This window comes from Canis lupus, chromosome 29 (genome assembly GCF_048164855.1).
Source record: "Canis lupus baileyi chromosome 29, mCanLup2.hap1, whole genome shotgun sequence".
NCBI classification, from domain to species: domain Eukaryota; kingdom Metazoa; phylum Chordata; class Mammalia; order Carnivora; family Canidae; genus Canis; species Canis lupus.
In genome coordinates, this window is record NC_132866.1 from 28,924,209 (window position 1) to 28,952,115 (window position 27,907).

Here is a 27,907-nt window from a genome sequence, read left to right on the forward strand (position 1 = left end):
ACACTTTATATGTGTTAACTCCTATAATCCCCACAACAGCCCTAAGGAAACCCTATTATCTCCACTTTACCGAGCAGGAACAAAGAGGTTAAGTCACTTGCCTAAACCTGCCTAAGTCAGTAAATGACAGAGCCAGAATCTAAACCTAGGTGGTCTGGCTGCAGAGCTAGGTTCTTAATCAGGGCATTTTCTGAGATGCTAATATTGCCCACAAGGTACAGAAGCACAGGACGATTTTGACCCACTCCGGCCAAAAGCGGGCATTCATTTACTGTGCGTCTTGAAGGTCACCAGGTGGGCAGGAGGGCTGGGGAGGAGGCAGTCTGGGTACCAGCCAGCTGACGACCGCACGATCCGGTGGAGTGCCCACGAGGGAGGAAAGCTGGAGGGGGACGCGGGGCCCGGGTCCTGGAGGTCCTGGAGGTCATGGAGGTCCTGGAGGACGCGGCTGCTTCGCAAGGAAAGGGGAGCGGAAAATGTCACAGTCTAAGGGCGGCAGAAGGGAATTCCAGGCCACTCCCCCACTTTCAGCGGGATGCCCCCGCCTGGCAGGCAGACAGGGAGGCAGGCAGGGAGGCAGGCAGGGAGGGAGGCAGGCAGACAGGGAGGCAGGCAGGGAGGCAGGCAGGGAGGCGGCAGGCGGCCCACCCACGCTGCCTCCCGCGGAACAGCCGGCCGGGCCGGTCCAGGTCTCCCGCCGGGCCCGGGCCGCGGCCCCGCAGCCGACCTTCAGGCCGAGGACGCCGGGGCTCTGGCCGCCAGCCCGGGGCAGGAGGGCGCCCCCGCTCGCCGGGCCGCGGAAGGTCGAGGGGGCCGCGCCGCTCGGCTCGGGCCTCGGCCATAGGAGGCCGCTCTGCCACTCAGCCCGGCCGGGGCCGCGTCTCGGCCGGCCGACCCCGCATTGGTTGCATCACACCGGCCTCCGATAAGATCCTCCGCTTGGATTGGCCAGCGGCAGCCCCGCCCCCGCCCCTCTGCGTCAGAGGCTCGCGATTGGTGGGCCGCGTTGCCAAGGCCCGGACGCAGCGAGGCCATTGGAGGCCGCGGGCCCGCCCCCCGGCGAGGTGAAGGTGAGAGTCTCCTCCAGCGCGGCGGCCGCGGGACCGAGCGGCTCCAGACGGCGAGGGGGCGGCCGCCCGAGCGCTCCGGCCATGGCGCCTCCGTCCGTGTTCGCCGAGGTGCCGCAGGCCCAGCCGGTGCTGGTCTTCAAGCTCACTGCCGACTTCCGGGAGGATCCGGACCCGCGCAAGGTCAACCTGGGAGTGGGAGGTAAAGATGCCGCGAGCTCCTGCTCCTGCAGCCGGGGGCGTGGGCGGACCCCACCCGGGCCGCGGGGCAGGGGGCGAGGCCGAGGCCCGGCTTGGCGCCGGCTGGAGAGGGGAGCCCCGGGGAGGAGGCGACATTCACGAGCCTTTTTTCTACTTGCCCATTTTACAGATGGGCACGTGGAGTCTCTGGATAAAAGGAGGCAAGGTGTGGAGTCCAGGGTCCACAGTACAGGGTTAACAGCCAGGACATAAACGCAGTTTTTCCAGTTCCCCTTTCCGTGTTCTTTATACTACACCCTTTCGCCTGTTAATAAATGGGGAGACCAGAGATCATAAGGAGAGGGGGGAAACCAGGAATGCTGGGAGGCTTGGTGTCCAGGTTGCTGGGGAGTGGGTGAAGGAGAACTCTAAGGTCAGGGAGCTCTGGTCTGGGTTAGTAAATATTTGATTGACTACCAGGTATCAATCAGTCCTTTACTAAGCCTTGTGGGGTAAAGACCGAGGCTTGTTTCGTCTCAAGGATTTTAAGATCAAAGTGTGATATAATAGAAATCTAAAATGCTCCTGAGACAGGTTAATACTGCCTGGGAGGATCTGGGAATCATATTCTGGCCCTCACAGCTGTGGCAGGAATGGGCAGAGAAGGTCGGTGGGAAAGAGTGGAGAGGAAGTAAAGTTCACTTTTCACACATTCTTGTCTTCAGTTCTTGCTGGTATTTCTTGGACCTTGGACAGCTCAGAACATGGGCCTCAGTTTCCCCTTTTAGACTGGAGTGCCTCCACAAAGGTTCTTTTTTTTTTAATTTTTATTTATTTATGATAGTCACACACACACAGAGAGAGGCAGAGACATAGGCAGAGGGAGAAGCAGGCTCCATGCACCTGGAGCCCGACATGGGACTCGATCCCGGGTCTCCAGTATCGCACCCCGGGCCAAAGGCAGGCGCCAAACCGCTGCGCCACCCAGGGATCCCTCACAAAGGTTCTAACCTTTGGTGAATTTGTTATTTCTGTCACCGTCATGTGAACGTTTGAAGCCCCACAGACTGTCGACCACAAAGACTAGCCAGGTTGAAGAAAATGAGTACAATGATGGTCTGTGCTAAGGAACAGATTTAGAGTAAAAGGATTAGGAATTTTGGAAAGAGACAATCGAACTATTTTGTAGTAGAGGGTGGTGAGAAGGAGGTTCAGAATCAGGCATCTAACAGTGGCTGTACATAGGACCTGTTGAAAATAAGTCTTCAGGGGCGCCTGGGTGGCTCAATGGGTTGGTTGTCGTGTCTGCCTTCGGCTCAGGTCATAATTGCATGGCACTGGGACAGAGCGCCACGTCCACATCTGGCTCTGTGCTCAGTGGGGAGCCTGCTTCTCCCTCTCCCTCTGCTCACTCCCCACCCCATGCTCTCTTTTTCTCAAATAAATAAATAAAATCTTTAAAAAAAAAAAAAAAAAAAAAGAAACCTTCCCTAGGGAAGGAGTATGGGAGAGGGGTGAGAAAAAAAAAAAAAAGCCATTCAAAAAGTATGTTTTGGTGAAACTAGGTAATGGCTGGGTGGGCATCCATTATATTATTCTTGTGACTTTTGTATATATTTGAAATTTTCCATAATAAAGCATTTTTTAAAAAGTAAATACTACAAGTTTCACCCATGGAGAGTAAGTGATGTTTTTAACAGGCATATGAGTGGGAGAAGTATTGAAAGGTTGCCTTGAGTTGAATTGGAATTGGGCACCATTCAACCTCTTAATTTAAATCCAATTTAAATTTAAAATCCAATTTAAAACCTCCAAGTATTTATTTAGGGCCAGATATATATGTGTTGATGTTGACTTAACTACATCTTTTAAAAATGTTCAATTCTTTTCGGACTCAGTTACCATTAAGTTATCTTACAGGGTTTTTGTGAGAATCAAACACATTTAAAGTACCCAGAATAGTATCTGGCAAATAAGTAGGGGTTATGTAAGAGTTGTTTTGGCATTTCTGTTACTATTATTGTTGCTTTTGGCATTTCTTTGGGTAGGTTGCTTAGAAGATGTTGAGTAAAACTTTTCAGCCTAAGAGCTGCAGAATGAAATCATTTCTGACATTGGTTCAGAAATAAACTGTCCGTGCAGAGAAAATGTGCCCTGCCAGCCCAGGCCAGAAGTGTAGTTTGCAGTTCGGGTGATCACCTCACCTGAGACGGTACCTTTTCCCAGGAACCTGTTTCCCAGGAACCCAGGAACTTCTCTCCTTCTTATGAACAAATGATTTATGCATTTAATCTTATTTGATGGTTACAACAACTCTGGAGGGTTGTTTTCGACAGAAGGAAGGCTGAAGCCCAGATAGATGAAGCAGATTGTCCCAGATCACATGGCTATTGGTGATGGAACTGTCCTCTCCTCTATTTTGGGTCCTTCAGGTGGTCCAGAGGCTGCCAGTGCACCCTGGTGGGAAGGACCAGGAGATCTGGGTACAGGCCAGCCCTGCAGCCCAGCAGCCCAGCAGCCCAGCAGCATGACCTTGGGAGGGCTGTTTAACATCCTGGAACTCAGTCTGTTAAATGAGGAGCAGGGATGGGATGATGTCTCTCTAAAATTCTGCTCGGAGGTTCACTAGCACATTACATGTAGGATAATGTAATCAACATCGGTTGGCTGAGGATTAAATGAATAATTATGTGTGAAATGTGAGATATAAGTGAAAAGTGTGGTATGAATATTTTTCTTTTTGTGATCTCTTTTGTGGATGGCAGGTGCTCGGATAAGCGTCTGATTAGAGTAGAATAAGAGGTCTCCTTCCAGCTTCTGTATGGCGTAGCTCTAGTCGTACACATCCCCAAGTATATCCTTTGTGAAGGAAATGTAATTAATCATCGACTTTGAGGAAGATACTTTTTTTCTCCCCATGTTAAGATAAAGCCCGGTGGAGATTATCCAGCTCAAGTTCTAGTGATGTTGGACATGTTTAAAATAAGCTGCAACTATTTATAATTTCACTACCTCATTCCTTCTTGTTGATAGTTTCTCCCAAGATATTCTTGCTGTGACCATTTCCATAATTTCTTATAGTTAAGCAAAGCAGAGCATCACATTTAAGTATGACGTGCTCTGAGCTGACCATTTTAGTGCATCTCAGAGTTTGAGACAAGTTGCTTCAAGGGGGGGTGGGGGGAGACATGGGGCCAGCCTCAGTACAGCATGAAGCAAGACATTTCTTCGTAGACTCCAGTCTGTTCACATAAACTGAGCTTTCTTTTGTTCCAGATAAACTGCTCTTGTTTTAATATTTGTTGCGGTTTTAATGTGGATTTCTAGCATTTTCCCATAAAATAGTTGGATGTATGGGCTGTATCAGGTGTTGCTGAATACTCCCAGCCCCTCTTCCCAGGACTCTAGTTAGAAAAGGGTCTTAAGAGCATGCCTGGGGCAACCTGGGTGGCTCAGCGCTTTAGCACCGCCTTCAGCCCACAGCCTGATCCAGGAGACCCAGGATCAAGTGCCACGTCGGGCTCCCTGCATGGGGCTGCTTCTCCCTCTGCCTGTGTCTCTGCCTCACTCTCTCTCTGTGTCTCTCATGAATAAATAAATAAAATCTTAAAAAAAAAAAAAAAAAGAGTCATGCCTGTGTGCAGGGGCTCTTGGCTGGCGTGGATGAGGGAAGTGATGTTCTTTATCCTTGCTGCCACTACCTTAATCAAGACTTCATTCCACCTCTGTTCCCCTTTCCAGTTTATGTTTCATCATGTCACTCAGATGATCCTGTTAAAACGTACAGCTGTCCACATCACCCTCTTGTTTAAATGCTTTCAGTGGTTTCCCCATTGAAACTACGTCCTTTAAAAAGGATATCCTCCAAGACTCTTTGAGTCACTCCTTACTATTCCTCCACAGATCCTATGTCTGAGCCATGAAAATGCAGATCCTCAAAAATTTCCTTTCTCCAAGCCTCTTGGGCCTTGCACAGGTGTTCCCTCAGTCTGGTGAAGGGAAGCAAAAGATACCACCCCAAAATATGCCCTAAGCTTGTTATTTTTAAGAAACTGCAAATACAGAGGCACCTGGATGGCTCAGTCAGTTGAGCATCTGCCTTCGGCTCAGGTCGTGGTCCTGGGATTGAGTCCCACAGAGGGGGGTCCCTGCTCAGTGGGGAGGCTGCTTCTCTCTCTCCTGCTCCCCCTGCTTGTGCTTGGCTTTCTCTGTCAGATAAAAAAAATAAAATCTTTAGGGATCCCTGGGTGGCACAGCGGTTTGGCACCTGCCTTTGGCCCAGGGCGTGATCCTGGAGACCCGGGATCGAATCCCACATCGGGCTCCCAGTGCATGGAGCCTGCTTCTGCCTCTGCCTCTCTCTCTCTCTCTCTCTCTCTCTCTCTGTGTGTGACTATCATAAATAAATAAAAATTAAAAAAAATTATAAAAAAAATAAAATAAAATCTTTAAAAAAACCCAAACTTCAAATACAGTTGAAGCTCTGAAAACCAAGTTGAGGTTACTGTTTTGTAAGAAACATTTACATTTATAGGGGAAATACCCATTAGTAGGAGTGTCTCTCGCATATGACTCTTAAGTCTCTAGGAACTTATCAGTGGAGAGGCTGCGCTTAGGTCTGCAGAAGGTCACCTCTCAGAACTGACTCCCCACCCCCAACATCTTTTATCTTTAGCTGAAGGCCACAGTTAAGGTGATGGCTTTGGCCATTTTGGGGAGTTACTCAGTTTTTCTGGGTCTCTCCCATGTATGCAGGCAGTACAGGTTGTTAAATTTTTGTTTTTCTCCTTTTAACCTGTTCTGTCAATTTAATTATTAGACCGGCCAAACAACCTAGGAGAACTCCCTTCTATGCTGGAATGCCCTTTCCTTGACTACCTTTAAAACTCTTACTCATTGTTCATCCTTCATTCTCTGTAAAATCTTCCCTGACTCGTTACAAGAGAATTAAGGGCTCTATATTCTATGTTTCCTCCAGGGCAGACAGTATCTTATTTTATCTTACCCATTTCTGTGTAGCTACTTGTAGCCAGTGTCTGGTTCTTGGTTCAGTAAGTCCTTGTTAAATGAATGAGTGAATAAAAGCATGAATGAGAAACTCCTGAGTCTGACAAACGGAATAAAAATCCCCTGGCAGAGCAGGAATCATAGTTGTTACTGCTGTTTGACCTCATTGCTCTAATCACCCAAGAGCCATCTGCTGTTCTGCTTCATTAGGGCAGTTAAACCAGGCATCAGGAATAAATCTGGAACTGAACCTGGGAGAAACTGGATGGTGAAGGAGGGCGGGGAAGCATAAGTTGGCCAATTTCTCTTTTGTCACAGTATATACACAATGCCTCCTTGAGTCTAGTCATATTCCAGGGTTTTTTTAGAGTAGTACAGAACATACAGTATAGGTAAAGCACAGTGGTACTGTGGCTTTATCTTTCCTATTTTATTTATAATACATGGTTTACAAATGACATCATAGATATAATACATATGGCATGATTACGTAATATACATAACCTCCAAATACAGATGTAAAGCATAATAGAACTGGCTTTTCTATGAACACCGACATTGTACATCTAAATAGGATCTCTTTTGTGTGGTATAGTCAAAGATGTGTTTGCTCTTGCTGCAAGTACCATTTCTGAAAATCAAATTTATTTTCAAAGGACAAAGATTTAGCACCATTAAGGTTATTCAAAATAATGAGACATCATGTCTAAAAATAATTCCAAAAGAAGAATTCCAAGAATATTATGAACAATGGTAGCATTGTGATCATAGATTTCATTCAGAGATAACTCTTAAAAATGGTTATGTTGCTATCTCTTTAAAAAAAACCAGACCGGGGTCCCCTGGTGGCTCAGTTAATTAAACATCTACCTTTGGCTCAGGTCATAATCCAGGGGTCCTGGGGTCCTGGGATGGAGCCTCACATCGGGCTCCCTGCTCAGTGGTATGTCTGCCTCTCCCTGTCCCACTGCCCATCCTCCTGCTCGTGCACTTTCTCTCTTTTGCTAGCTCAAGTAAATAAGTAAAATCTTAAAAAACAAACAAAAACGGACCAAATCCCACCTGATAAAATAGGCTTTTGACTTGTTTGTAGGGAATCTGGTAGGCCAAGGTGTAGCATGTCAGTGTTGTAACAGGATTGTGAGTTATAGCCACCTACTCAGACTATGGTTGGTTAGTGGCTGTGTCAGTCTGGAGCTCTGTCCTCATTCTTATTACTAGTTTGATAATGCTTATCAGATTTGCAGATGACACATTCCTAGAGGGCAGAGTTAGTTGACAGAAGAAAGACCGCAAATCAAAATGATCTTATAAAATTTGATTGGTTGTATACTTTTGACTGTAATTTTACATCTAGAAACTTTTTTCTAAGGGAACACTCATGAATATGTGTAAAGGCATAAGAATATTTATCACAGTGTTTATATAATCAAATAATTGAAAGCAACACGAATAGTTAATAAGTTATGCCTGGAAAGGAATGTTGTCTAGTCACTAAAATTGTATTGTAAATGGATCATGAGCCTGAGTGGCTCAGTCAGTTAGCCTCCAACTCTTGATCTCAGCTCAGCACTTGATCTCAGCATCATGAGTTCAAATTCCGTGTTGGGCTCCACGCTGGGCATGGAGCCTACTTAAATAAACAAACAAGTATGTAAGTAAATAATAAAAATGCCCATTGCATTCATAATAAGAGAAATGTGAATTAAAACTACCCTGAGCACCATTTGCATCCTCATACTGACAAAAATTTACTCTGGATGAGGCTGTGGGAAGCAGACACTTGTACGTGGATGGTAGGAATGTTAACTGATAAAATCCCTATGGAGGCCAATTTGGATATATCTGTCAAAACTACAAATACACATACTTCTTAGCCAACTCTTCATTTTCAACCCTGCATCCTATGGATATAGTTACCTGTAAGATGACATGAATTAGGTTGTTCATTGAAATATTTTTCTGTAATAGCTAAAGACTGGAAACAACTCAAATGTCCATTAACAAGGGACTGGCAAAACAATTACAATTTGTGGTACATTCATCAGTTATGCAGCTGTTTAAAAAAAAAAAAAAAGAATGAAAAAGGGCACCTGGGTGGCCCAGTTGGTTAAGCGTGCGACTCTTGATTTCAGCTTAGGTCATGATCTCAGGTTGAGGGCTCCCTGTTCAGCCTACCATCTGCTTGAGATTCTCTCTCCCTCTGTCTCTGCCTCTGCTCCTCCCCAACTTGTACTCACTCATGCACGCTCTCTCTCTCTCAAAATCTTAAAAAGAAAGAAAGTTACTCCATGCACAGATAAAAAAAAAAAAAAAAAAGATCTTTTTTTTTTTTTTAAAGATCTTTAAATAGAAAAGCAAGGAACAAAACATTGTATAGTATGCTACATGTTACCTTTTATGTAAAAAAGAGGACATAGGGCCTATATTTGCTTGTGTATGCATACCGAAATTCTGGAAGGTTACAAAGAAAATAAGAACAGCTGTTATTTATTGGAGGGTGGGATTTGGAAAGAGGTAGTTGGAGGATTAGGATGGGGGGCGGACATGTGAATATATCACCTAGTAGAAGAATAATTAATGACAACGAAAAATGCTCATTTTAAAAAAAGATTTATTTATTTATTTATTCATGAGAGACAGACACAGAAAAAGGCAGAGACATAGGCAGAGGTAGAAGCAGGCTCCTCCTCGCAGGGAGCCCAATGTGGGACTCGATCCCTGATCCCGGAATCATGCACTGAGGTAAAGGCAGACGCTCAACCACTGAGCCACCCAGGTGTCCCAAATGCTCATATTTAAGAGGAAAAAAATGTTGAAAATTTTATATACAATATGATGCATATTTTATAGAAGAACATACTCATGTAAAATAAAGCTTAGAAGGTTGTACACCAAAATATTGATACTCTATCTCTGAGGCCTGGGATTATAATGTTTATAACATTATAATTTATTAAATAAATAATAGTAATAATTAAGTAATTTATTATTTGTTCATAATGTTTATGATTTGCTTTCTGGGCTTTTAAAATTTTTCTACAGTCAACATATATTGTTCAGTAAACAATTTCAATCATCCTAAAAAGTGTTTTTTTTTTTTTTTTAGTCAAGGATTAATGTTTTTAAGTCAAGAATTATCAACAAGATAAAACCATCAGAATTACTCTTAAATTTTCAGTTTCAAAATCACTTGCAAAAGTGTGGGCCTGTTGGAGACCTAAACATTTCAGCAGAGTCAAATGACCCCTGTCAGGAATCTGCTCAAATGGTGCAAGCCACAGCAGCTGCCCTCTAAAGCTATAATCCTAAGATAATCATATAGTATTAGAGGGAGAAAATATCAGTGATAGGATAACTGGACTAAAAATACTTTAAGCATATAGGTGGCTTAGAAATTTGCTGTAGGCAAGACTAAATATTATGAAATGGATTACATTTAGATCAATAAAAGTGTGAAATATGAGGTAGGAGGAACAGTCAAGATGGTCAGCAGTGGTAGAGAGGATACACATCACAAAGATGTGTGCAGATATCGGATAGGTTGTTGGGTGATTGTGTAACCATTTGCTGGAACCTTCAGCCATGGAGCCTTTGCTCGCCATTTGTCCCATTCCTGTTCTTATAGGACAAGGGGAGGAGGTCATCCTCCTCTCCACATTTTATGTTTGAAGGTCCTTAGCACTGTGAAGTAGCCCCTAGCACTCTTCTGGAAATTCCTTGGGGAGATGCAGAAGGAGGAAAACGAGGGCCCATGGCAAAACAGACCTCAGTGTGCCCCTACTATCAACATAGCAACTGGAAGGGGTTTCTCAGTGTGCAGAGCACTTTGACGTGCACTCTTTTCACCAATCAGGCTCCATGATGTCCCAGTTTTACTTCAGTGTTCTGTCTTATAGAGGTCGCATACGTCAAAGCTCCAGTATCCATAAGGGTCGGAATGGCATCTGTCCTGCCTGCGCCACACTTAGCCCGGTGCCTGGTTCCGAAGCAGGCAGGCAGTCTTCGAAGGAGCTTTGCTTTCACTTCCCTTGCTCTTCTGTCTGATTGGAGGTGGAATGCGCCCCAGCCCCAGTGCCAACTCTTCCTCCAGTGAAGCCTGCCTCCTCCTCTTACATGACTCTTTGCTGTGTTCCAGCTTATCGCACAGACGATTGCCAGCCCTGGGTTTTGCCAGTTGTGAGGAAGGTGGAGCAGAAGATTGCCAATGACCATAGCCTAAACCACGAGTACCTGCCGATCCTTGGCCTAGCGGAGTTCCGGACCTGTGCTTCCCGCCTTGTTCTTGGGGATGACAGCCCAGCTCTCCAGGAGAAGCGGGTGAGTTTTGGGTAAGGATGCACAGTTGACCCTTGAACAATGTGGTGATTAGGGGTGTTGACCCCATGCTCAGCCGAAAATCCTTGTACCACTTTTGACTCCCGGAAAACTTAACTGCCGGTAATCTACTGGAAGCCTCATGGATAACATAAATAGTCAGTTAACACATACTTTGTATGTTGCATGTAGTCTATATTGTATTCCTACAATAAAGTAAGAGGAAAGAAAATGTTACTAAGAAAATCATAAGGAAGAGAAAATACATTTACAGTACTATACTGTATTAAAAAAAATTCAGGTATATGTGGACCTGTGCACTTCAAACCTGTGTCATTCAACGGTTGGCTGTATTTTCTTTTTTTTTTTTTTTAAACTATATAGAGTTTTTTTTTTTTTAATTTTTATTTATTTATGATAGTCACACAGAGAGAGAGAGAGAGAGAGGCAGAGACACAGGCAGAGGGAGAAGCAGGCTCCATGCACCGGGAGCCTGATGTGGGATTCGATCCCGGGTCTCCAGGATCGCGCCCTGGGCCAAAGGCAGGCGCCAAACCGCTGCGCCACCCAGGGATCCCTGGCTGTATTTTCTTTAGAAACTGCAAAGGTAAAAAAGGATTTAAATCTTAATTTGGTTTAAAGTATTAGGTGTTACGTCTGTTGAACTGTCCACGAATAGGGGTTTTAAGTAGTGTGATCTTAGTATCTGATAGTGTACATGATGTGGCCATACACCAAGCATGGCTTCTTTGATTGTTCTGTTTTATGCAATAGGTGATCAGGTTGTGGCTGCTGGGTCTGAAGTAGTCAGTGGAAATGCCAAGCCAAGGGAATTTTATGGAATGATCAAGAGATCAGGGTCTGGACCCAGATCTGCTCCTTCTTTGACCCGGGGCAAGTCATTTACCCTGACATCTCATCTACATGTTAGGAAAGGACCAGTTTGTGGTTCATGATCCCACAGGGAACAGTTGCATAGGGGAACATTTAAGGGGCCTCTGAAACTCCTGAAAAAAAAAAAAGTTTGGTTTTTCTTTTTTTTTTTTTAAAGAGAGAGTGTGTACATAAGCAGGGTAGAGAGGGGCAGAGGGAGAGAGAGAATCCCAGGCAAGCTTCATGCCCAGCACAGAGCCTGACCTGGGACTTAATCTCACAATCCTGTGATCATGACCTGAGCCAAAATCAAGAGTCGGATGCTTAACTGACTGAGCCACTTAGGCACCCCCATCCCTGAAATTTTATGCTGAATTCTGTGTGTATGTGTATTTCTGGGGAGAAAGTTTATAGCTTTTATTTTATTTTATTTATTTAATTTTATTTTAGGATTTTTAAGTAATCTCTACACTCATTGTGGGGCTGACACTCAGAACCCTGAGGTCAGGAATGGCATCCTCCCCTGACTGAGCCAGCCAGGTGCCCTGCTCTTACAGGATTTTCGGGAGTCTGTGGCCCCAAAAGCTCAGGAGCCACTAGTCTAGATGCTCTGCGAAGTCCTGCCAGTTCTAGCATTCTTTAATTCTCCTAGCCTTGATCTTAGTTCCTCCCATTTAAGTGCTTCCTGGTATATATTCTATGTAAACGAGAGACATGTGGAAGAACACATCTGGAAGCAGATACAGCGAGATGAAGGGCATATGTGGCAGGAATGGTTTTGTAGACCTTTTCAGTGTTGTAAGGATTCAGAGGACAGGGGTGGTGGTAGGGGTAGAATTGGGACATGAGTTGAACCTTGGGGAACGAGGCCAGGACTCTGTTCCCAATTCTGGCTATATATTAGTACCACCTGGGGGTTCTCTACACATACAGATGGGTGGACCCCAGTCTAGACCAGTTCAGTCAGAATCTTGGAGGTACCACCCTTACCTGCCCCTTCACTCCCAGTGCTCCCCTCTTCCCCTGTAGGTCCCTTCCCTGCGAGGGCATGATTTTAAAAACTCAGTTGCCTGAGTGGCTCAGTTGGTTAAGCACCTGCCTTCTGCTCAGGTCATGTTCTTGGGGCCGGGATCGAACCCTACATCATGGAGAGTCTGCTTCTCCTCCCTCTGCTCTCCCCATTGCTCATGCTCTCACTCTCTTTCTCTCTCGCATATTCTCTTGTCTCTCTCAAATAAATAAATAAAATCTTAAAAAAATAATAAAATAAAAGCTCCCCTGTTGACTCCAAAGTCCTGCCCGCATTGGGAACCACAAAGTACAGTGGAAGGAAAAAGGAGGGGCATTTGTTTGCAGTAGTGGGAATGCAGGGACAGGAGGCAGGTGGGTCTAGGTTGAAGAGACATCTACCTGACTGGAGCTGGGAGCATGTCCAGCCTGATTTTGGCACCCTGACTAGGGGAAACCACCTGACGGCTTGAGCAGGAGAGTTACCCAGTTCAAGTGTTTGAAGAAGATAAAGCTGGCTGCAGGAGCAGGATGGAGATGGGCTTATTAAGCTTTTGCAATAGTCCCATTAGGTGTTGTTCAATTGAAGCCAGCTGCCCTTGCTGCTCTTTTGGGCTTGTGCTGTAGTGCAAGCCTCATGCGTGGAAGGGACCGCATCTTGGAGCCATCTGGTTTATTCCCCACAGGCTGTTTCCCAGATGCCTCGATAAGCAGGCATTTGGCAGGGAGTGAAATGAGGGGCACATACGCACCATCTTTTATATCAGGAGGCAGGGAGGCTCTGGGTGAAGGTTCTGGAACTTGGGTCAGTGATTAGGCAAGTCATGAACCAGTTTTGCTGGCTGGCATCGGGACACTGAGGAAAGTCCCGATGAGTTTGAGCATGGAGGACTTTAGCAGCTAGGGTTATCTTGTGGGATGCCATGGATAGATTAGATGGAATTCTGTTGTTGAGAAAGAAAAACCATTTCTGTGTTGGGGACCTTCTTCCTCTGAAACTGTGCATTTCTTCTACACTTAACAACCGTCCTGGGCAGGTACTTGTCCCTTTTCCTGGTGCTCCCATTTTGATCATTTCATTCTGAAGGCTTGTGGGACCTGACCTTCCCTCCTAGCCTACTTTGTCCTCTGTTGTATTTTTGATCAGAGAACAGGTTTAGGTGGCAGTCTGTAAATATTTGAAGGCTTTTTTTTTTTTTTTTTCCAGGATGGCAGGGGATGGTTTAGAATGCTCTCTTGGCATCTGTATCTCCCTAGGTCCTGGCTGGTTCTGAGCTCAGAGTCTTTTCTTTTTCCCTGGATGTCCTCACCATCCCCAAGCTGCTGTCTTAGTTCAGTCCTCTTATTTGGATTCTTGTGATAACCTCCTGTCTCTAGTCTCCTCCCCATTCTATTAGGTTCTCACAGTGCAGGGGCACCTGGGTGCTCAGTCAGGTGTTTGCCTTTGGCTCAGGTCATGATCTCAAGGTCTTGGGATCGAGCCCCCCATTGAGCTCTCTGCTCAGGAAGGAATGGGGAATGGGCTTCTCCCTCTCCCTCTGCTCCTTCCTACTGTTTTTTGTTCTCTCCCTCCCTCCTTCTCTTGCTTTCAAGTAAAAAAAAAAAAAAAAGAAAGAAAGAAAAGATTCTGCACAGTGCAGGTAGGATGATCTTCTGTAGCAAAAAAAAAAAAAAAAAAAGAAAAGAAAAATTTGCTGATAATCATGTCACCTGCTCCTGACCTCACACACAAACACACAGTAGCCCCTCCATAATCTACAGGACAGATCTAGACTTTGAACTGGACATGTGGTATATTTTGTAGCCAGCCTTCATCCTGTTCTAGTGACTCACAGCCCGCACTACCATTCCAGGAGCCTCTAAGTCCTGCAGGGCCTGACCAAGGGTCACTTCCATGATGAATCCTTAAGAGCCGAGTTTTCACAGGACTTAGTTCACAGTTTAGGAATAACCATACTACTGTGTTTACTATGTTGTATAATTTTGTAAGTCTGTGTCTCACACTTCCCTCGGGGCAGAGATTATGGCTTACTTATTTTTCTCGTACATAATTAGTACATACTAGGTCATAGCCTGGCATTTCAGAGATTCTCAGATGTTTGAATTCACTCATTCAGTCAACAGGCGAGTGCTTACCGCTAACAGCACTGTTTTGGAGAAGCTAGAGCACAGTGGTGACCAAAAGACCCAAAATCTGCCCTGGCTTACAGATTTGTGTGGAGAAGCCAACTGCAAATGTCATAGATAAGAATATGATAGAGTATGTTAAAAGAATATAAATGTTGTTAGAAGAGGTGCATTAAGGGTGCTGAGGGTGGGAGTTGGGGTAGATGTGGTTTTCACAAGAGTGGTCATGATAGAAATAGAAATGACATTTCAACCAAAACTTTTTTTAAAAAAAACATTTATTTATTTGATAGAGAGAGAGCAAGGGCAGAGGCAAAGGGAGAAGGGGGGAGAGAGTCTGAAGCAGACTCTGCGCTGAGTGTGGAGCCCAATGCGGGGCTTGATCTCATGACCCTGAGATCATGACCTAAGCCGAACCACGTCAGATGCTTAACCAAATGTGTCACCCAGGCGCCCCTCAGCCAAAACTTGAAGGAGATGAGGCATCAATGAATGAATGGACCAGAAAACAATTAGTAATCTTGTCTTCCCATAGATTTTTCTTCTCAAGATTTAACATTACCAGGTCCATCAACCATTTTGAGGAGCCCTGTTTTCTATACTTACCACTGCCGCTTACTGCTTTCTATTTTTAGACCTTAGGATCCAGACCATATGTCCAGGTTTCATCTCCTGCATTGTAATGCAGCTTTGGAAATTCCTGAGCTGCCGTTGGTAGGAGGGTCATGTGATGCCATCCCAGTTCCTCACTTTGACTCTTGCCTCTGAGAGGCTCAGGGCTTTTGCTGTGGCTCATCCTTTCAACACCATCATCTTCTTCATCTGGTTTGCCAGACACTGAACTGGTAGGGGTGCCCAGGTTTATGTGCCATGGCCTTGGCTATAAGCAGCTTCTGATCAGCTCTCCTGCTTCTTACCGTGAAGTCATCACATCGGTAAACTCTGATCTCAGACAAGTGTTCTTGAGTCCGGCAGGGATTTCTTCAGGCCATGTGGCTAAATTGAGAATATAGATTCCCAACTGGCATCATTCACTCCATATGTTACTGGATTTTTCTTGTCCTGGACACCCCCAGTTTAGCCACCCAGGGCCAGTTGCCTGGCTCCTTTTGAACTTTACACTTGTTTTCTTCATTCCAAATGCAGGGCTTCCTTGGGCTTTAGAGCGGTTTGCCAAAATTCAATTCACAGAATGACCAAATTGATACATTATTAATTCACCCCAAATTTCTCTCTTTTAATTGCTGATACATTTGTGTTTCGCTGAAGCCATCCAGTGTTCAATACATTTTTAGGTAATGATAATTTCTTGAGAATTCGATGTTAAGTGTCATATATCATATATATACATCATGAATGTTAAGGATCAGTTAATGTTACTGAAGTAGGTTTATTTCTTCTAAACATGTTTGCAATCCAATCTAGTCTACTGACCTTCTGACTCCTTTTAGTTAATGAATTTGTGTTTTAAAGTGGGAGAGAAATAAAAGATTATACCTGGGAATGTTTGCACTGATGTCTACATATACCTGTACATACCCAGGATAATTTAAAACCAGATTCAAGGAGAGTCTTGCTCATTTATAGAGAAGCATCAACATTCCAGACTTGCTTAGGTGTTTGAAATGTGAAATAATGGATAAATTGACGTTCAACTTCGCTGGTGACAAATCTATGAAAAATAAATGTGCATTTAACATCACCTTGGTAGTGATTTGTATGAGGAATCCAGATAGATGACATGTGAAGGCAAGACCTTGAAAGTAATGAGAGGGGCCTGGTGCTCAGTGGGAGTCACTGTGAAGGACAGAGATGGTCAGCCTACCATGCGCTGACCATTCTCAGCCAGTCCACTGTCCTAGCTCTCCTACAGTGCATGACTGTGCACAGCTCCTTCCCCCGAATGTCCACTTTGCTTCTGTTTCACATTTCAGACAGTATTCCTTTACAGATGCTCAGACCTCTGAATACAAACAGAACACTGGGGAGAAATAACAAGTGGTGACAATTGGTATCACTGCCTTGTTCCTGGCTTAAGGAAGATGTCAATGATTCACAGTTCATCATGAAGCTGATTTATTTGTCATGGCTGAATGAATTTTTCCTGTTATTTTCAAGAAGTATCCATTATCTCCTGTTGTACTGAGCATCAAAATCAGGAATGGCTCTGTTTTTAATCTGTTATGAAGACCATTTGGGTTTTCTCTACCTAGCAGCATGACATACTTTATTTTTTTAAGTTGGCTCCACGCATAGTATGGATCCCAGTGTAGGGCTTGAACTCATGACCCTGAGATCAAGGCCTGAGCGGAAATCTAGAGTCAGATGCTTAAATGACTGAGCCACCCAGGCGACCCAGCAGTACACACTTTATGATACATTTCTTTACAATCTTGAATTCGTGGGCTGTCACTTGAGCAATGGGGTGTGCTTTTTTTAGTGTGCTGTTGGATTCATGCTGTTCATAAATGTTTGTTTGGAAAGTATCAATATTCATGAATAAGCTCAGTCTCCCTTTTCTCCATTTTTTTCCTCTTTGTTATCTTTCAGCATCTGTGTTTTGTTAGTTTTAAAAAAAAAATTTAGAAGCTTTTCTTCTTTGTCTAGGAAAGGTTTTTTTTTTTTTAACCTTTTTTATTGTGGACAAATTTCAAATATTTACAAAAATAGATAATGCAGTGTGATGAACAGATCCACGTGTCTATCACCTAGCTTCAACAATCACCCTCTGTCCTCATGCCAAAGGTGAATTATTTTACAGCAAATCCCAGACATCTAAATATATTTTAAAAATTATTTTAAAATTTTGCAAATAATGCATGAATACATTCTCCTTATTTAAAAAAAATAGCTTCTAGAGTAGGACCACTATTCCCCCATCCTAGGCCTCTCTTGGAGGTTGTCCCTGTTGTCAGATTGGTGTGCCCTTCCTTTTATAAAGAAAAGCCTATCTAAAGATAGACTTTCTCAGATGATCTTTTTCTTTCTTCCTCCTTTAGATGTTTTGAGCAGTGTTTGACATTTCTCTACAGAAAGGGTCATACCAAAGCCTACTAAGAATTACGAGAGAGGGCAGACTTGAAGGTGTGTAGGCAAAACAGCGTAACAGGGCAGGTAACTAGATCTCAAGCAAGAACGCCTCCTGGATTCATTTCCAGCTCTGCTGCCCACAGCTTTTCTGCCACTCGTAGCCTTTAACTTTTCTCAGACCACTTCTCTGAATTGATTTCCTTGAGTGTGAGTTGGGGATCTAGGACTTACTTTATAGAGTTGTGTAAGGATCAAATGTGTATGAAGATCTTTTGTAAATGGGAAGACCAAGACTCTGTCTTTGCCCACGTGAGGTCATTTTGAGATGCAAGGAAGTTACGGAAAGTAATCCTCACACGTCACCTTTGTTGGAACATATTTCTCCGGGTTAATAAGCCAGCTTTGTAGCGATGGGGTATGGCATTGCAGATTGAGGTCACTGGCAAGCTAGAGACATTATTTCATAGGCTTCTGCTGGGAGGAATTTTGATCTTGGGATGGGTGCTGAAGGGGTGAGTTTGCCTACCAGGTGGACACAGTCTAATGTGGCCCGGGTATGTCCTCAACCTGTGTTCAGTAGGGAAACTCCCCTCAAGAGTCAGACTCTCAGACTTCCCAGGTGGAAGACCTGGCCTTAGTGCTCAGAGGCTGGTTACTGAGCAAAGTGCTTCACTTCTTATAGGCTCAGTTTCCTCATTCATAAGCATGGACGAATAATAGTATCTCTGTCATGTGGTTGTGAGCTTTTGATAAGATAATACGTTTGAAGGGCATAGCACAGAGCAGGCACAGAGTAAGTGCTTGTTGTTACCATAGTTTTCCTAATAATCATCTGATTTCACCATTATCGACCAGTGACCCTGCTGCTGCTTCTCTTCCAGGTTGGAGGTGTGCAGTCTTTGGGGGGAACAGGTGCACTTCGAATCGGAGCCGAGTTCTTAGCACGATGGTACAATGGAACGAACAACAAGGACACGCCTGTCTATGTGTCCTCACCAACCTGGGGTGAGTCATTCAGCTGTGGCAAGAGAAGAAACAGAGGAGCTGCAGGAATTAACCTCACCACTGTCACTGCTTATGCAGAAAATGTAACTCAGCGCTGGATCAACTGATACTTGGGGATGGTTTGAGCAGTGGGTGATGGCAGTACATGAGTAACCCGATGCTCCAGTTCAGATTAGGAATACTTGTTTTTAAGACTCTTGGTGGACTTGGGTTTTAGTGTATGTTGAAACTTCCCCGAGGAGGCATAAAATGTAGATACAGAGAGCCTCACCGGGGTAGAATGTAAGTGTAGCGTGACTGACTGGTTGAACTTGTTCTTGGGCGTTGCAATCTTTCTTCTAAGTTTTCACCCCTTGCCTTGATGTTGCCCATTGAATGCTGAGCCTGTGAGGGCCCTGGAGGCTGATGTGTGTCCTTTCCAGTTATGCCTCTGTGTTTGTCAAAGCGTTTAACTTTTTACTCCTCTGCTTACAGAGAATCATAATGGTGTGTTTTCCGCCGCTGGGTTTAAAGACATCCGGTCCTATCACTATTGGGATGAAGCGAAAAGAGGACTTGATCTCCAGGGTTTCCTGAATGATCTGGAGGTGGGCGATTAGATAAAAAGTAAACAGAGCCCCATGATGTCAGGAGGAGTAGGGGCAGGTCTCTGGATCGTTGATCAGGGAGAGAGTCTGAAACATTCCTACTCAAACCAAAATAGTGGTTTCTGAGTTAGCATGTAAGGAAGAAACACACTCCCCCTTGCCCAGTGTGTCACTGACTCTGACCCCCCAATATTCCTGCACACGTTGGGGCTGACATCACTTCCTTCCCTTTAGAATGCCCCCGAGTTCTCCATCTTTGTCCTCCATGCTTGTGCACACAACCCAACTGGGACTGACCCAACTCCGGAGCAGTGGAAGCAGATCGCCTCTGTCATGAAGGTAACTGACTGCCCTTTCAGAATATCTCTTGAAACATTAGCATGTATTACTGTTTTGTGTATTCAAATGCAATACCTGTTTATGGAAGAGTTTGGAAAATGGAGAAAAGCCCAAAGAAGAAGAGAAGTATGAGCCAAGAGCTACTGTTAATATTTTGGTAGATAGAGTACTGGGCCTTTCTTTTCTTTTGCTTGCTTGCTTGCTTGCTTGCTTTATTTATTTATTTATTTATTTATTTATTTATTTATTTATTTACTTACTTATTTGGAGTTACACATGTAAATATATTTCTTTCACAAAGATGGCATCATTTTATCTATACCGTTTTATACGATCCTTTGTCTTTCATTTGAACTTCTTTACACGCCATTTAAAGCTCCGTAGCACAGTTCTCATGCATGGCTATGTCACATTAGCTATTGATTAAATCAGTTGATGGACATTTAGACCTCAGGTTTCTTGTTCTAAACAAATAGGTATAAGACTCCTTTTTATTATTTCTTGGGGATAACTTTCTAGATTGGAATTTCTAGCTCACATTTTATATTCCTCATTAATGTGTTTGAAGAATACTCATTGAGAAACTGTTATGTGCCAGGCACTGGGTGGGGGGTGGGTACAAGAGTAAACACAGTAGAGATGGTCCCTGCCCTCGGAGAGCATATGACCTGTCTGGGGAGACAGCCAAGTACTGTGGCTGTGCTGATGGGGTTATGTGAAGGCACGTGCCCAGACTTTGGGGAGAGAGAGAGAGTGTGTGTGTGTGTGCACGCGTGCGTGTGGGTGTGCACGCAAGCATGTTGGGAGGGCAGTGATGGCAGAAGAAGCCATGTTGAAACTTGAAGGATGAGGACAGGTGGGGGCTGGCAGGGAAGGAATGTTCCCTACAGAGGAAAGTGTGAGATCAAAGCCCAGGGCAGAAGTCATGGCCCATTTAAGGAATTGGAAGTAATTCTCGGTACAGACTAGAGTTCTAACGGGTTGTGAGTGACTTAGAGGTAAATGGGGGCCAGATCCTGTACTGAGGCATTGGACTTTATTTGGAGGCAGTGGGGGGAGCCACTGAAAGACTTTGATGTCATGCCATGTCATGATCACAGGTATGCTGTCTTCAGACTATATAAACAGGGAGTGGATCAAAGGGAGGCAAGATTAGACAGCCAAGAGAACAGTTGGGACTGTGACATAGCCATGCATGGGAACTGTTGCCACAATCCGAGTGGGAGCTGACGGGAATCTGAATGCAGTCTGTGGCAGGGGCAGACCTGAAAGGACTCTCAAGCTCCCAGGACATGGGGTGATAGGAACTAGGATGTGGTTGGATGTAGTTGGATGTGAGGGAGGAGCTGCCAGGGTAGGAGTAGAGGATGCACCCTGGCCTTTGGCTTGGACAGTCGGGGGCTCAGAAGTGGTGTCTTCTGGGAGGACGAGCCCAGTAGAAGGGGCAAGCTCCATTGTGGGAAGTTCTTTGAGTTGGTCAGAGGGGTGAGAATAGGGCCTTGGCAGTCTCCTTTGTCTCGAGTGCTCAGTAGATGAGGCCCAAGGCTGTTGGGAACCCTGGGTGGACCAAGCTGATCAAGCTTATCACGAATTCAGAGGAAAGAATACACCGACCTAGGATGCTACCTCCATGCCTCACAAATAAGTCTGGTTGGCAAAATGACATTGTGACACTCTAGGACAATAAACTTAAAAAAATAAAGTTTACTGAAATTATTAGATTTGTTGGTTGGCATTTAGTTGAACAGAAAAAAACAGATATAAAGCGGTGGTTGAATGCCAAAAGGGAGAGCTGGGAGAAATGGGTAGTTAGAAATCCTGTGCAGGCACCAGCTGGGGAAGGAAGGCTGGTGTCTGAGGTTGGTGTCAGAAGGATTTCCTGCCCTGACTCGCTTTCCTTCCTTGCAGCGTCGGTTTCTGTTCCCCTTCTTTGACTCAGCCTATCAGGGCTTTGCATCTGGAGACCTAGAGAAGGACGCCCGGGCTGTTCGCTATTTTGTGTCTGAAGGATTTGAGCTCTTCTGTGCTCAGTCCTTCTCCAAGAACTTTGGACTCTACAGTGAGTGCCTTCCCAGGTTCCAGCCCTGCCTCCCCCGCCCGCCCCGCGCCCCGTCAACACCCTGAGCGGACTCTCATCCCTTCCTTTAGATGAGCGTGTGGGCAATCTGACCGTGGTTGCCAAAGATGCCGATAGCATCCTGCGGGTCCTTTCCCAGATGGAGAAGATTGTTCGAATTACTTGGTCCAACCCCCCTGCTCAGGGAGCGCGGATTGTGGCCTCTACCCTCTCTAACCCTGAGCTCTTTAAGGAATGGTAAGGGGCTCAAAGCCTGATGGGTGAGGTGTGGGGATGTAGAACAGTAGTTGTCCTATTACATTTAACTGCCTGTTCCTTTCATTTTGGCAGAGGCAGGACAAAATGACTTTAAACTGTTTGAGTCTCAGGTACTTCTGTAAAATGAAGCCAGAACCTACTCACATGAGTGTAACACAACACATGTGAGTAACATAGCACTGGGCACAGAGGAGGAAGCGCTCAACGAACGGGCAGTTCTCCCCAACTCACCTACCACCTAGGCTTCCTCCCCTAAAAGTTGGGAAACAGGAAGGAATTCGTGATAGAATACAATATCCAAATGCAAGTCAGTGCGACAGTCTGGGGACTTCATTCTTATTCAATTTGCATATATTTTGCCCTATTTTAAAACAATAATTTTTATATAGTAGCTAAATCTACAGGCTACTTAATTAGGGCTGATAAAATACATGATCCTGTCTGGGTCAGTACCTAGGTGAATTATAGGTTAAAATCTGAGTGGTGTTACAGCCGGAAGACCCAAGACAAGTATTAAACTCCATCAGAAGCTCACTTACTTCCTTGGGCCTGGTAAGTGCCTCTCTGGTCTGCTCATCCACCCCATCCAGGCATCCACACATACCATAGCAGTGTGTGGTCTCGCTTTCAGCATGTAGATTAAATTCCATTTTTTAAACCTACATGCTTCTGTGAATCATCTATCTGCCCTAACTGGATTGACATTTATATTGCTGTCCACTTAGGACAGGTAACGTGAAGACAATGGCTGACCGGATTCTGACCATGAGATCTAAACTTAGGGAACGCTTAGAAGCCCTCAAGACTCCTGGAACCTGGAACCACATCACGGAGCAAATTGGAATGTTCAGCTTCACCGGGTTGAACCGTAAGTGTCTCCCAACCACCTTGAATGCTGTTGGATACAGTCCTTCTCTCTGTGTTCTTGGGTTCCTTTAGCTGTCACCTCTTTGGTCAGCCATAACTTTGGGCCAGAACAAGTTAGGTTTTCTTACTGAAAACCTACTGACCCATCACTAGGATATTTTCATTTTTATGGGTCAGGAAATAATAGGATTTATAGCTTGGAGCCTTGCTTTAGGCAAGGTCTCTCATCAATACTCAGGTACCTTTTGGGTTTTCCTTAATCCTAAGTATAATTATTATACCTGATTATTTAGGGACCTAATTTCTTAAGAGGTCTTTCCTAGTCTCCAAGCATTGCCCTCAAAAAAAGAGGTGATGAAATTATCTCTCCATTTCATAAATAGGAACTTAGGTTGATAGTTGGAATTGAGAGCCAATTCAAAGTCTAGTGGGCAGTGTGTGATCTTGGTCAGCCGTCAGTAGGGCGTATCAGTGACCCGTTGTCCTTCTGACGATTGAAGATTCATTTATTTGATAAGTAGTTCCCGAGTACCTACTGGCCAAACCACAGGTCACATGGTGCAGATGTGACCACTTGCCTGTGTGTGGAGCTTGTGTCTGAATGGCTCTGAGGACAGTTTTGTGCCTGACTTGGGTGAGTAAATGGAACACCAGAGGTGCTGGGAAGCATTGTAAACCAGGGTCATTAGGGCACCAGTGTGAAATGAACTCAGAAAAAAGCAGAAGGGAATATAAACAAGATAAGTGGTAGAGACTGTATATGGTAGACCCCTAGAAATACTTTGGGGTAAAATGAGGCTTCCCAAAAAGTGAAGGGATAGGATAGTTCAGTTGGCCATAGGTGTCCTCATGATTCTGAAATAGGGCATTAGTTCACTTAAGTAAAATCATACTTTGCAATTTTTAAAATATTAAGTGTAATAGAAATGATATTTAGTAGTAATATTCTGAAAGTTCACAAGATGAGGATTGTCATCCCACAAAATATCCATATTATCCCACTCTCCAGAGTAGGAAATTAGTTTTACTATGAATTAAAAAATGGTGAGAACACACCTGTGCTTATAACATGTAAGTTCTATTTTTAGCACCTGGCACTATTTACCCTTTTTAAAAACATTTGTTTTTTTTTTTTTTTGTTTTTCCCCTCCCAACATTTTATTAGGAAAAAATTTTAAAACAGAACAGGTGGAGGAATTGTATGGTGAGGCCCATATACTCACCACCCACCACCTTGGTTCTGCAGTGCTCCCTTTATGACATTTTATCCATCAGAACAGGGATTTGCAGCCTGTCGTCCATGTCATATTTTAGATCTGTGAAGCCCCTGAAATGATATTTGAAAAATTGTGTATGTGTATTGGCCTTTTCTAGGGAAAGAATCCATAGGTTTAGCTTCTCAGCTGTGATGCTCCCCTTACAAAATTAGTTAAGTTTCATTTTTATTAAAACAAAAAACAAGGTTGGGGTGCCTGGCTAGCTTAGTGGTGGAGCATGCAACTCTTGATCTCAAGGTTGTGAGTTTGAGCCCCACACTGGGTGTAGAGATTACTTAATAATAAAATCTTAAAAACAAACAAAAACAGGGTTTGGAGCCCTGGAACCGCAGCATCTGCCAGGGAGGCATAGGTTTTACAAACAGTGGTGTGCCTGTGGCTCTGATGGTGTCTCCTTGCAGGACTGTAATTCGTCTTCTTGCAGGACTGTAATTCACACAGTTCCAGCTGGTCAAGGTAACTTCCAAAGGTTCCTTTGTTTTGTTTGGAGGGATCCCTGGTAGCACTGAGTATGGGGTCCAGATTTTCCACTTGCATACATAGACTTGGGAGTTACATGCCTGCCTTAAAATCCCAGATCCACCACTGACTAGCTCTATGATGTTGGAAAGGTCTTTTAGCTTCCCTCTACACCCTCTGTGCAATGGGAAAGATAAGGTTATTATCAAGATAAACTGAGTTAATATAAAGTACTTAGAACACAGCCTGGCACACAGTGTTTGCTCCTCTAGTTATTATGATTTTATTACCTTCGGAGTTTGGGCTGCTGTAACAAGGTACCATGGGCGAGGTGACTTAAACAACAATCATTTCCTTCTCACGGTTCTGAAGACTGGGCAGTTTGAGATCAGGGTGCCAGCATGGTCACTTCTGGGGCAGGGGCTCTCTTGTAGCTTGCAGTTGGCTGCTTTCTTGCTGTGTCCTCAGATATTGGTTGTAAGGGAAAGAGAGAGAGGGACCACATGCACACACATACCAGCTCTCTAGTCACTTATAAGGGCACTCTTGCCAACACAGGGGCTCTACTTTCAGGGTGTCCTCCAGACGTCATCACCTGCCAGAGGCCCCAGTTCCTCCTACCATCGCATTAGAGGTTAGGGTTTCAACATAGGAATTTTGGAGGGACACAAACATTTAGTGACAATTCATGATAATTACCCATTCCTGCTAATCAAGGGTGCTAATTATTCAGGCAGAAATCAAATAAAATTTTCTCATGGCTTTGTAATACACCAAAGATCTCTAGAGATGGTGGCATGAGGGAAGTATAGGCAGTCCCTTCCTATTCATGCCAAGCCCAGCTGCATGTGTGTAAGTGAGGGACCTGAGAAGTGCTGGGTCACAGGGACCTTGGCAGTTTTTCAGCCTTTGGTTCAGGCACACAGCATTACTTCTAGCACGGGGCCTTCTACAATGAGCTGAGAAGAGGAAGCGTCAGTGGGAGTTTGCTGCTGTGTGCTCAGGGATAAGCAAATACAGGTTAAGGGGGCGAGATAAAGGAAGCACTTCAAACCAGTTTTTCATATCAGTAGAATGTTCGTAAGTTTGAGGGTTGTTTTAATAGGGTGTCCTGGTGAATGTAACATGCAAGCTTCAGTTGAGAGGTAGTCCCAATTCAAATTCCCATTAGGAGGAGTCATGTTAAACTTCCTGGGGATTAGAAAGTTAGCTAAGTGGTTTCCAGAATCATTTGAGCATACTTCCCTATATTTTCTAATTGGACAAAATAGCTCCTTTTATTTTCTTCTGTGTTGGGGGAAAGAAGGAACATGGCAATTGTCATGGAATCTCTGAACCTCCATCGCTGAGGGGATTCCTGCTACTCTCATTATATCGCTTTTGGTTTTCAACAGCCAAGCAGGTTGAGTATCTGGTCAACGAAAAGCACATCTATCTGCTGCCAAGCGGTCGGATCAACATGTGTGGCTTGACCACTAAAAATCTAGAGTACGTGGCCACCTCCATCCATGAGGCTGTCACCAAGATCCAGTGAAGAAATAACCACCCGAACCAGCACCACCAAAGCGGCCCTCTGTCATGTGTGTTCCCTGCCTGCACAAGCCTCGCTGTGTGTATCACGGAAAGAGACTACGGAGGACTAGAACGCTGCTCTGGTGAGGTGGCCTCTGTTCAAGCTGGCCCCCTACAAGAAGAACATCCCTCGTAAAGAAACGGGGGCCTAGGATCAGAGCCCCTTAGGAGGCCAGAGCAAATTAAGGTTTTTATTTAAGAATAAAAAGGACTTTGATCATGACACCTAGATATCTCGCTCCCTCACTAGAAGCCGGAATGCTGCCTCTCTTGCTCATGTGCTTTTGTGTATTGCTTGACTCTGCACAAAATCTTGCCCCAAAGATCAAGTTGTCTGAAGAGCCAACTGTGATTGTGAGTGTTGGCTGTGTCATTAAAACTTGTCATCTCTACCCAGACTGTCTCCTGCTCTTTCTATGTGGTTGTGTCCCTAGCCCTATGCTTTAGTTCTCTAGGGCAACCAAGGTAAATAGATTTACATCTCTCTCTCTCTCTCTCTTACACACACACACACACACACACATAACTGAAACACAAGTTTAACACATTATTTACCCTTGCTGTGAGCAGTGTGTTCTGATATTTTCTATCCTTTTGTGTTCTGTTTCACTAAAGAAATGAAAGTTGATTGAGACCCATGGAATTGATTTTGAGATCCACTAATGGGTTGTAACCCATAGTTTAAAATGGATGCTCTAGGGCAGCCTGGGTGGCTCAGCGGTTTAGCGCCGCCTTCAGTCCAGGGCATGATCCTGGAGACCTGGGATCGAGTCCCGTGTCGGGCTCCCGGCATGGAGCCTGCTTCTCCCTCTGCCTGTGTCTCTGCCTCTCTCTCTGTTTCTCATGAGTAAATAAAATTTAAAAAAATAAAAAAATAAAATGTATGCTCTAGAGGGATTTGCTAGTTGCTAAAGAAAAAGCTGAACTGTCTTCTTGAAATATGCCTCCCTTCAGAGAACTCACTCACCCAACTCTGTTAGTTTTGTGGGCTTGTCCTTCAGTGGCCAGCTATCTTCTTCAGTATGTGAGAAATTGGACTTCATGGATTCATGGAAGGGTTGGCATCACTTGGAGTGATTCTAGAACATAGCCCCTCCCATTGCAGGCAGAGGACCTCCTGGTCTCTTGAAACAAGGAGAGCCACTTAAATACAGATCACCTTTTCCAGAGAGTCTGACTCTCCAAATGATAGTTTTGCAGTCTTTTTGAGTCTTACTTAAAACAAGAAGGCTACTACTTGGAGAGTTTTTAAATAATGAAAGATAACTCTTATTATAACAGGATCTGCTCCTTTCTGGGATGGCTTTGAGTGATTCTAAAATCCTGCAGTCCTGGGGGATGTTTGGGGTCTTATCAGCCCTACTTTGTCTCCCCCAGTACAATAGTATTTTGTACTGTCCTTGACTCCTGCTTTTCTTTCTTTTCTCTTTCTCTTTTCTTTCTTTCAAGATTTTATTTATTTATTCATGGTAGACACATAGAAAGAGGTGCAGAGACACAGGCAGAGGGAGGAGCAGGCTCTCTGTGGGGAGCTCAATACAGGACTCAGTTCCAGGACCCCAGGATCACGACCTGAGCCAAAGGAAGATGCTCAACCACTGAGCCATCCAGGCACCCCGACTCCAGCTTTTCAATGGGGTGGGGTGGGAAATGGATTCTTCCAGTACTTTGTGAAGCATTTCATTCCACTGGAGGAGCACCTTAATTATTATTCTTTTTTAAATATTTTTTTTACTTATTCATGAGAGAGAGAGAGAGAGGCAGGCTCCATGCAGGGAGCCTGACGTGGGACTCGATCCCGGGTCTCCAGGATCAGATCTTGGGCTAAAGGCGGTGCTCAACCGCTGAGCCACCTGG

General features: G+C 44.6%; 1 protein-coding gene across 1 annotated transcript; it reads left to right on the forward strand.

Annotated features, from left to right (window-relative positions):
* The first annotated feature begins 1,006 nt into the window (after window positions 1–1,006).
* Window positions 1,007–26,442, forward strand: GOT1 (glutamic-oxaloacetic transaminase 1). Its single transcript, XM_072805736.1, has 9 exons — window positions 1,007–1,269; window positions 10,393–10,574; window positions 18,491–18,614; window positions 19,089–19,201; window positions 19,436–19,540; window positions 21,449–21,599; window positions 21,689–21,854; window positions 22,601–22,743; window positions 25,873–26,442. The coding sequence occupies exons 1-9, from the start codon at window positions 1,152–1,154 to the stop codon at window positions 26,010–26,012; spliced, it is 1,242 nt and encodes a 413-aa protein (XP_072661837.1). The 5' UTR covers window positions 1,007–1,151; the 3' UTR covers window positions 26,013–26,442.
* The last annotated feature ends 1,465 nt before the right edge of the window (window positions 26,443–27,907 follow it).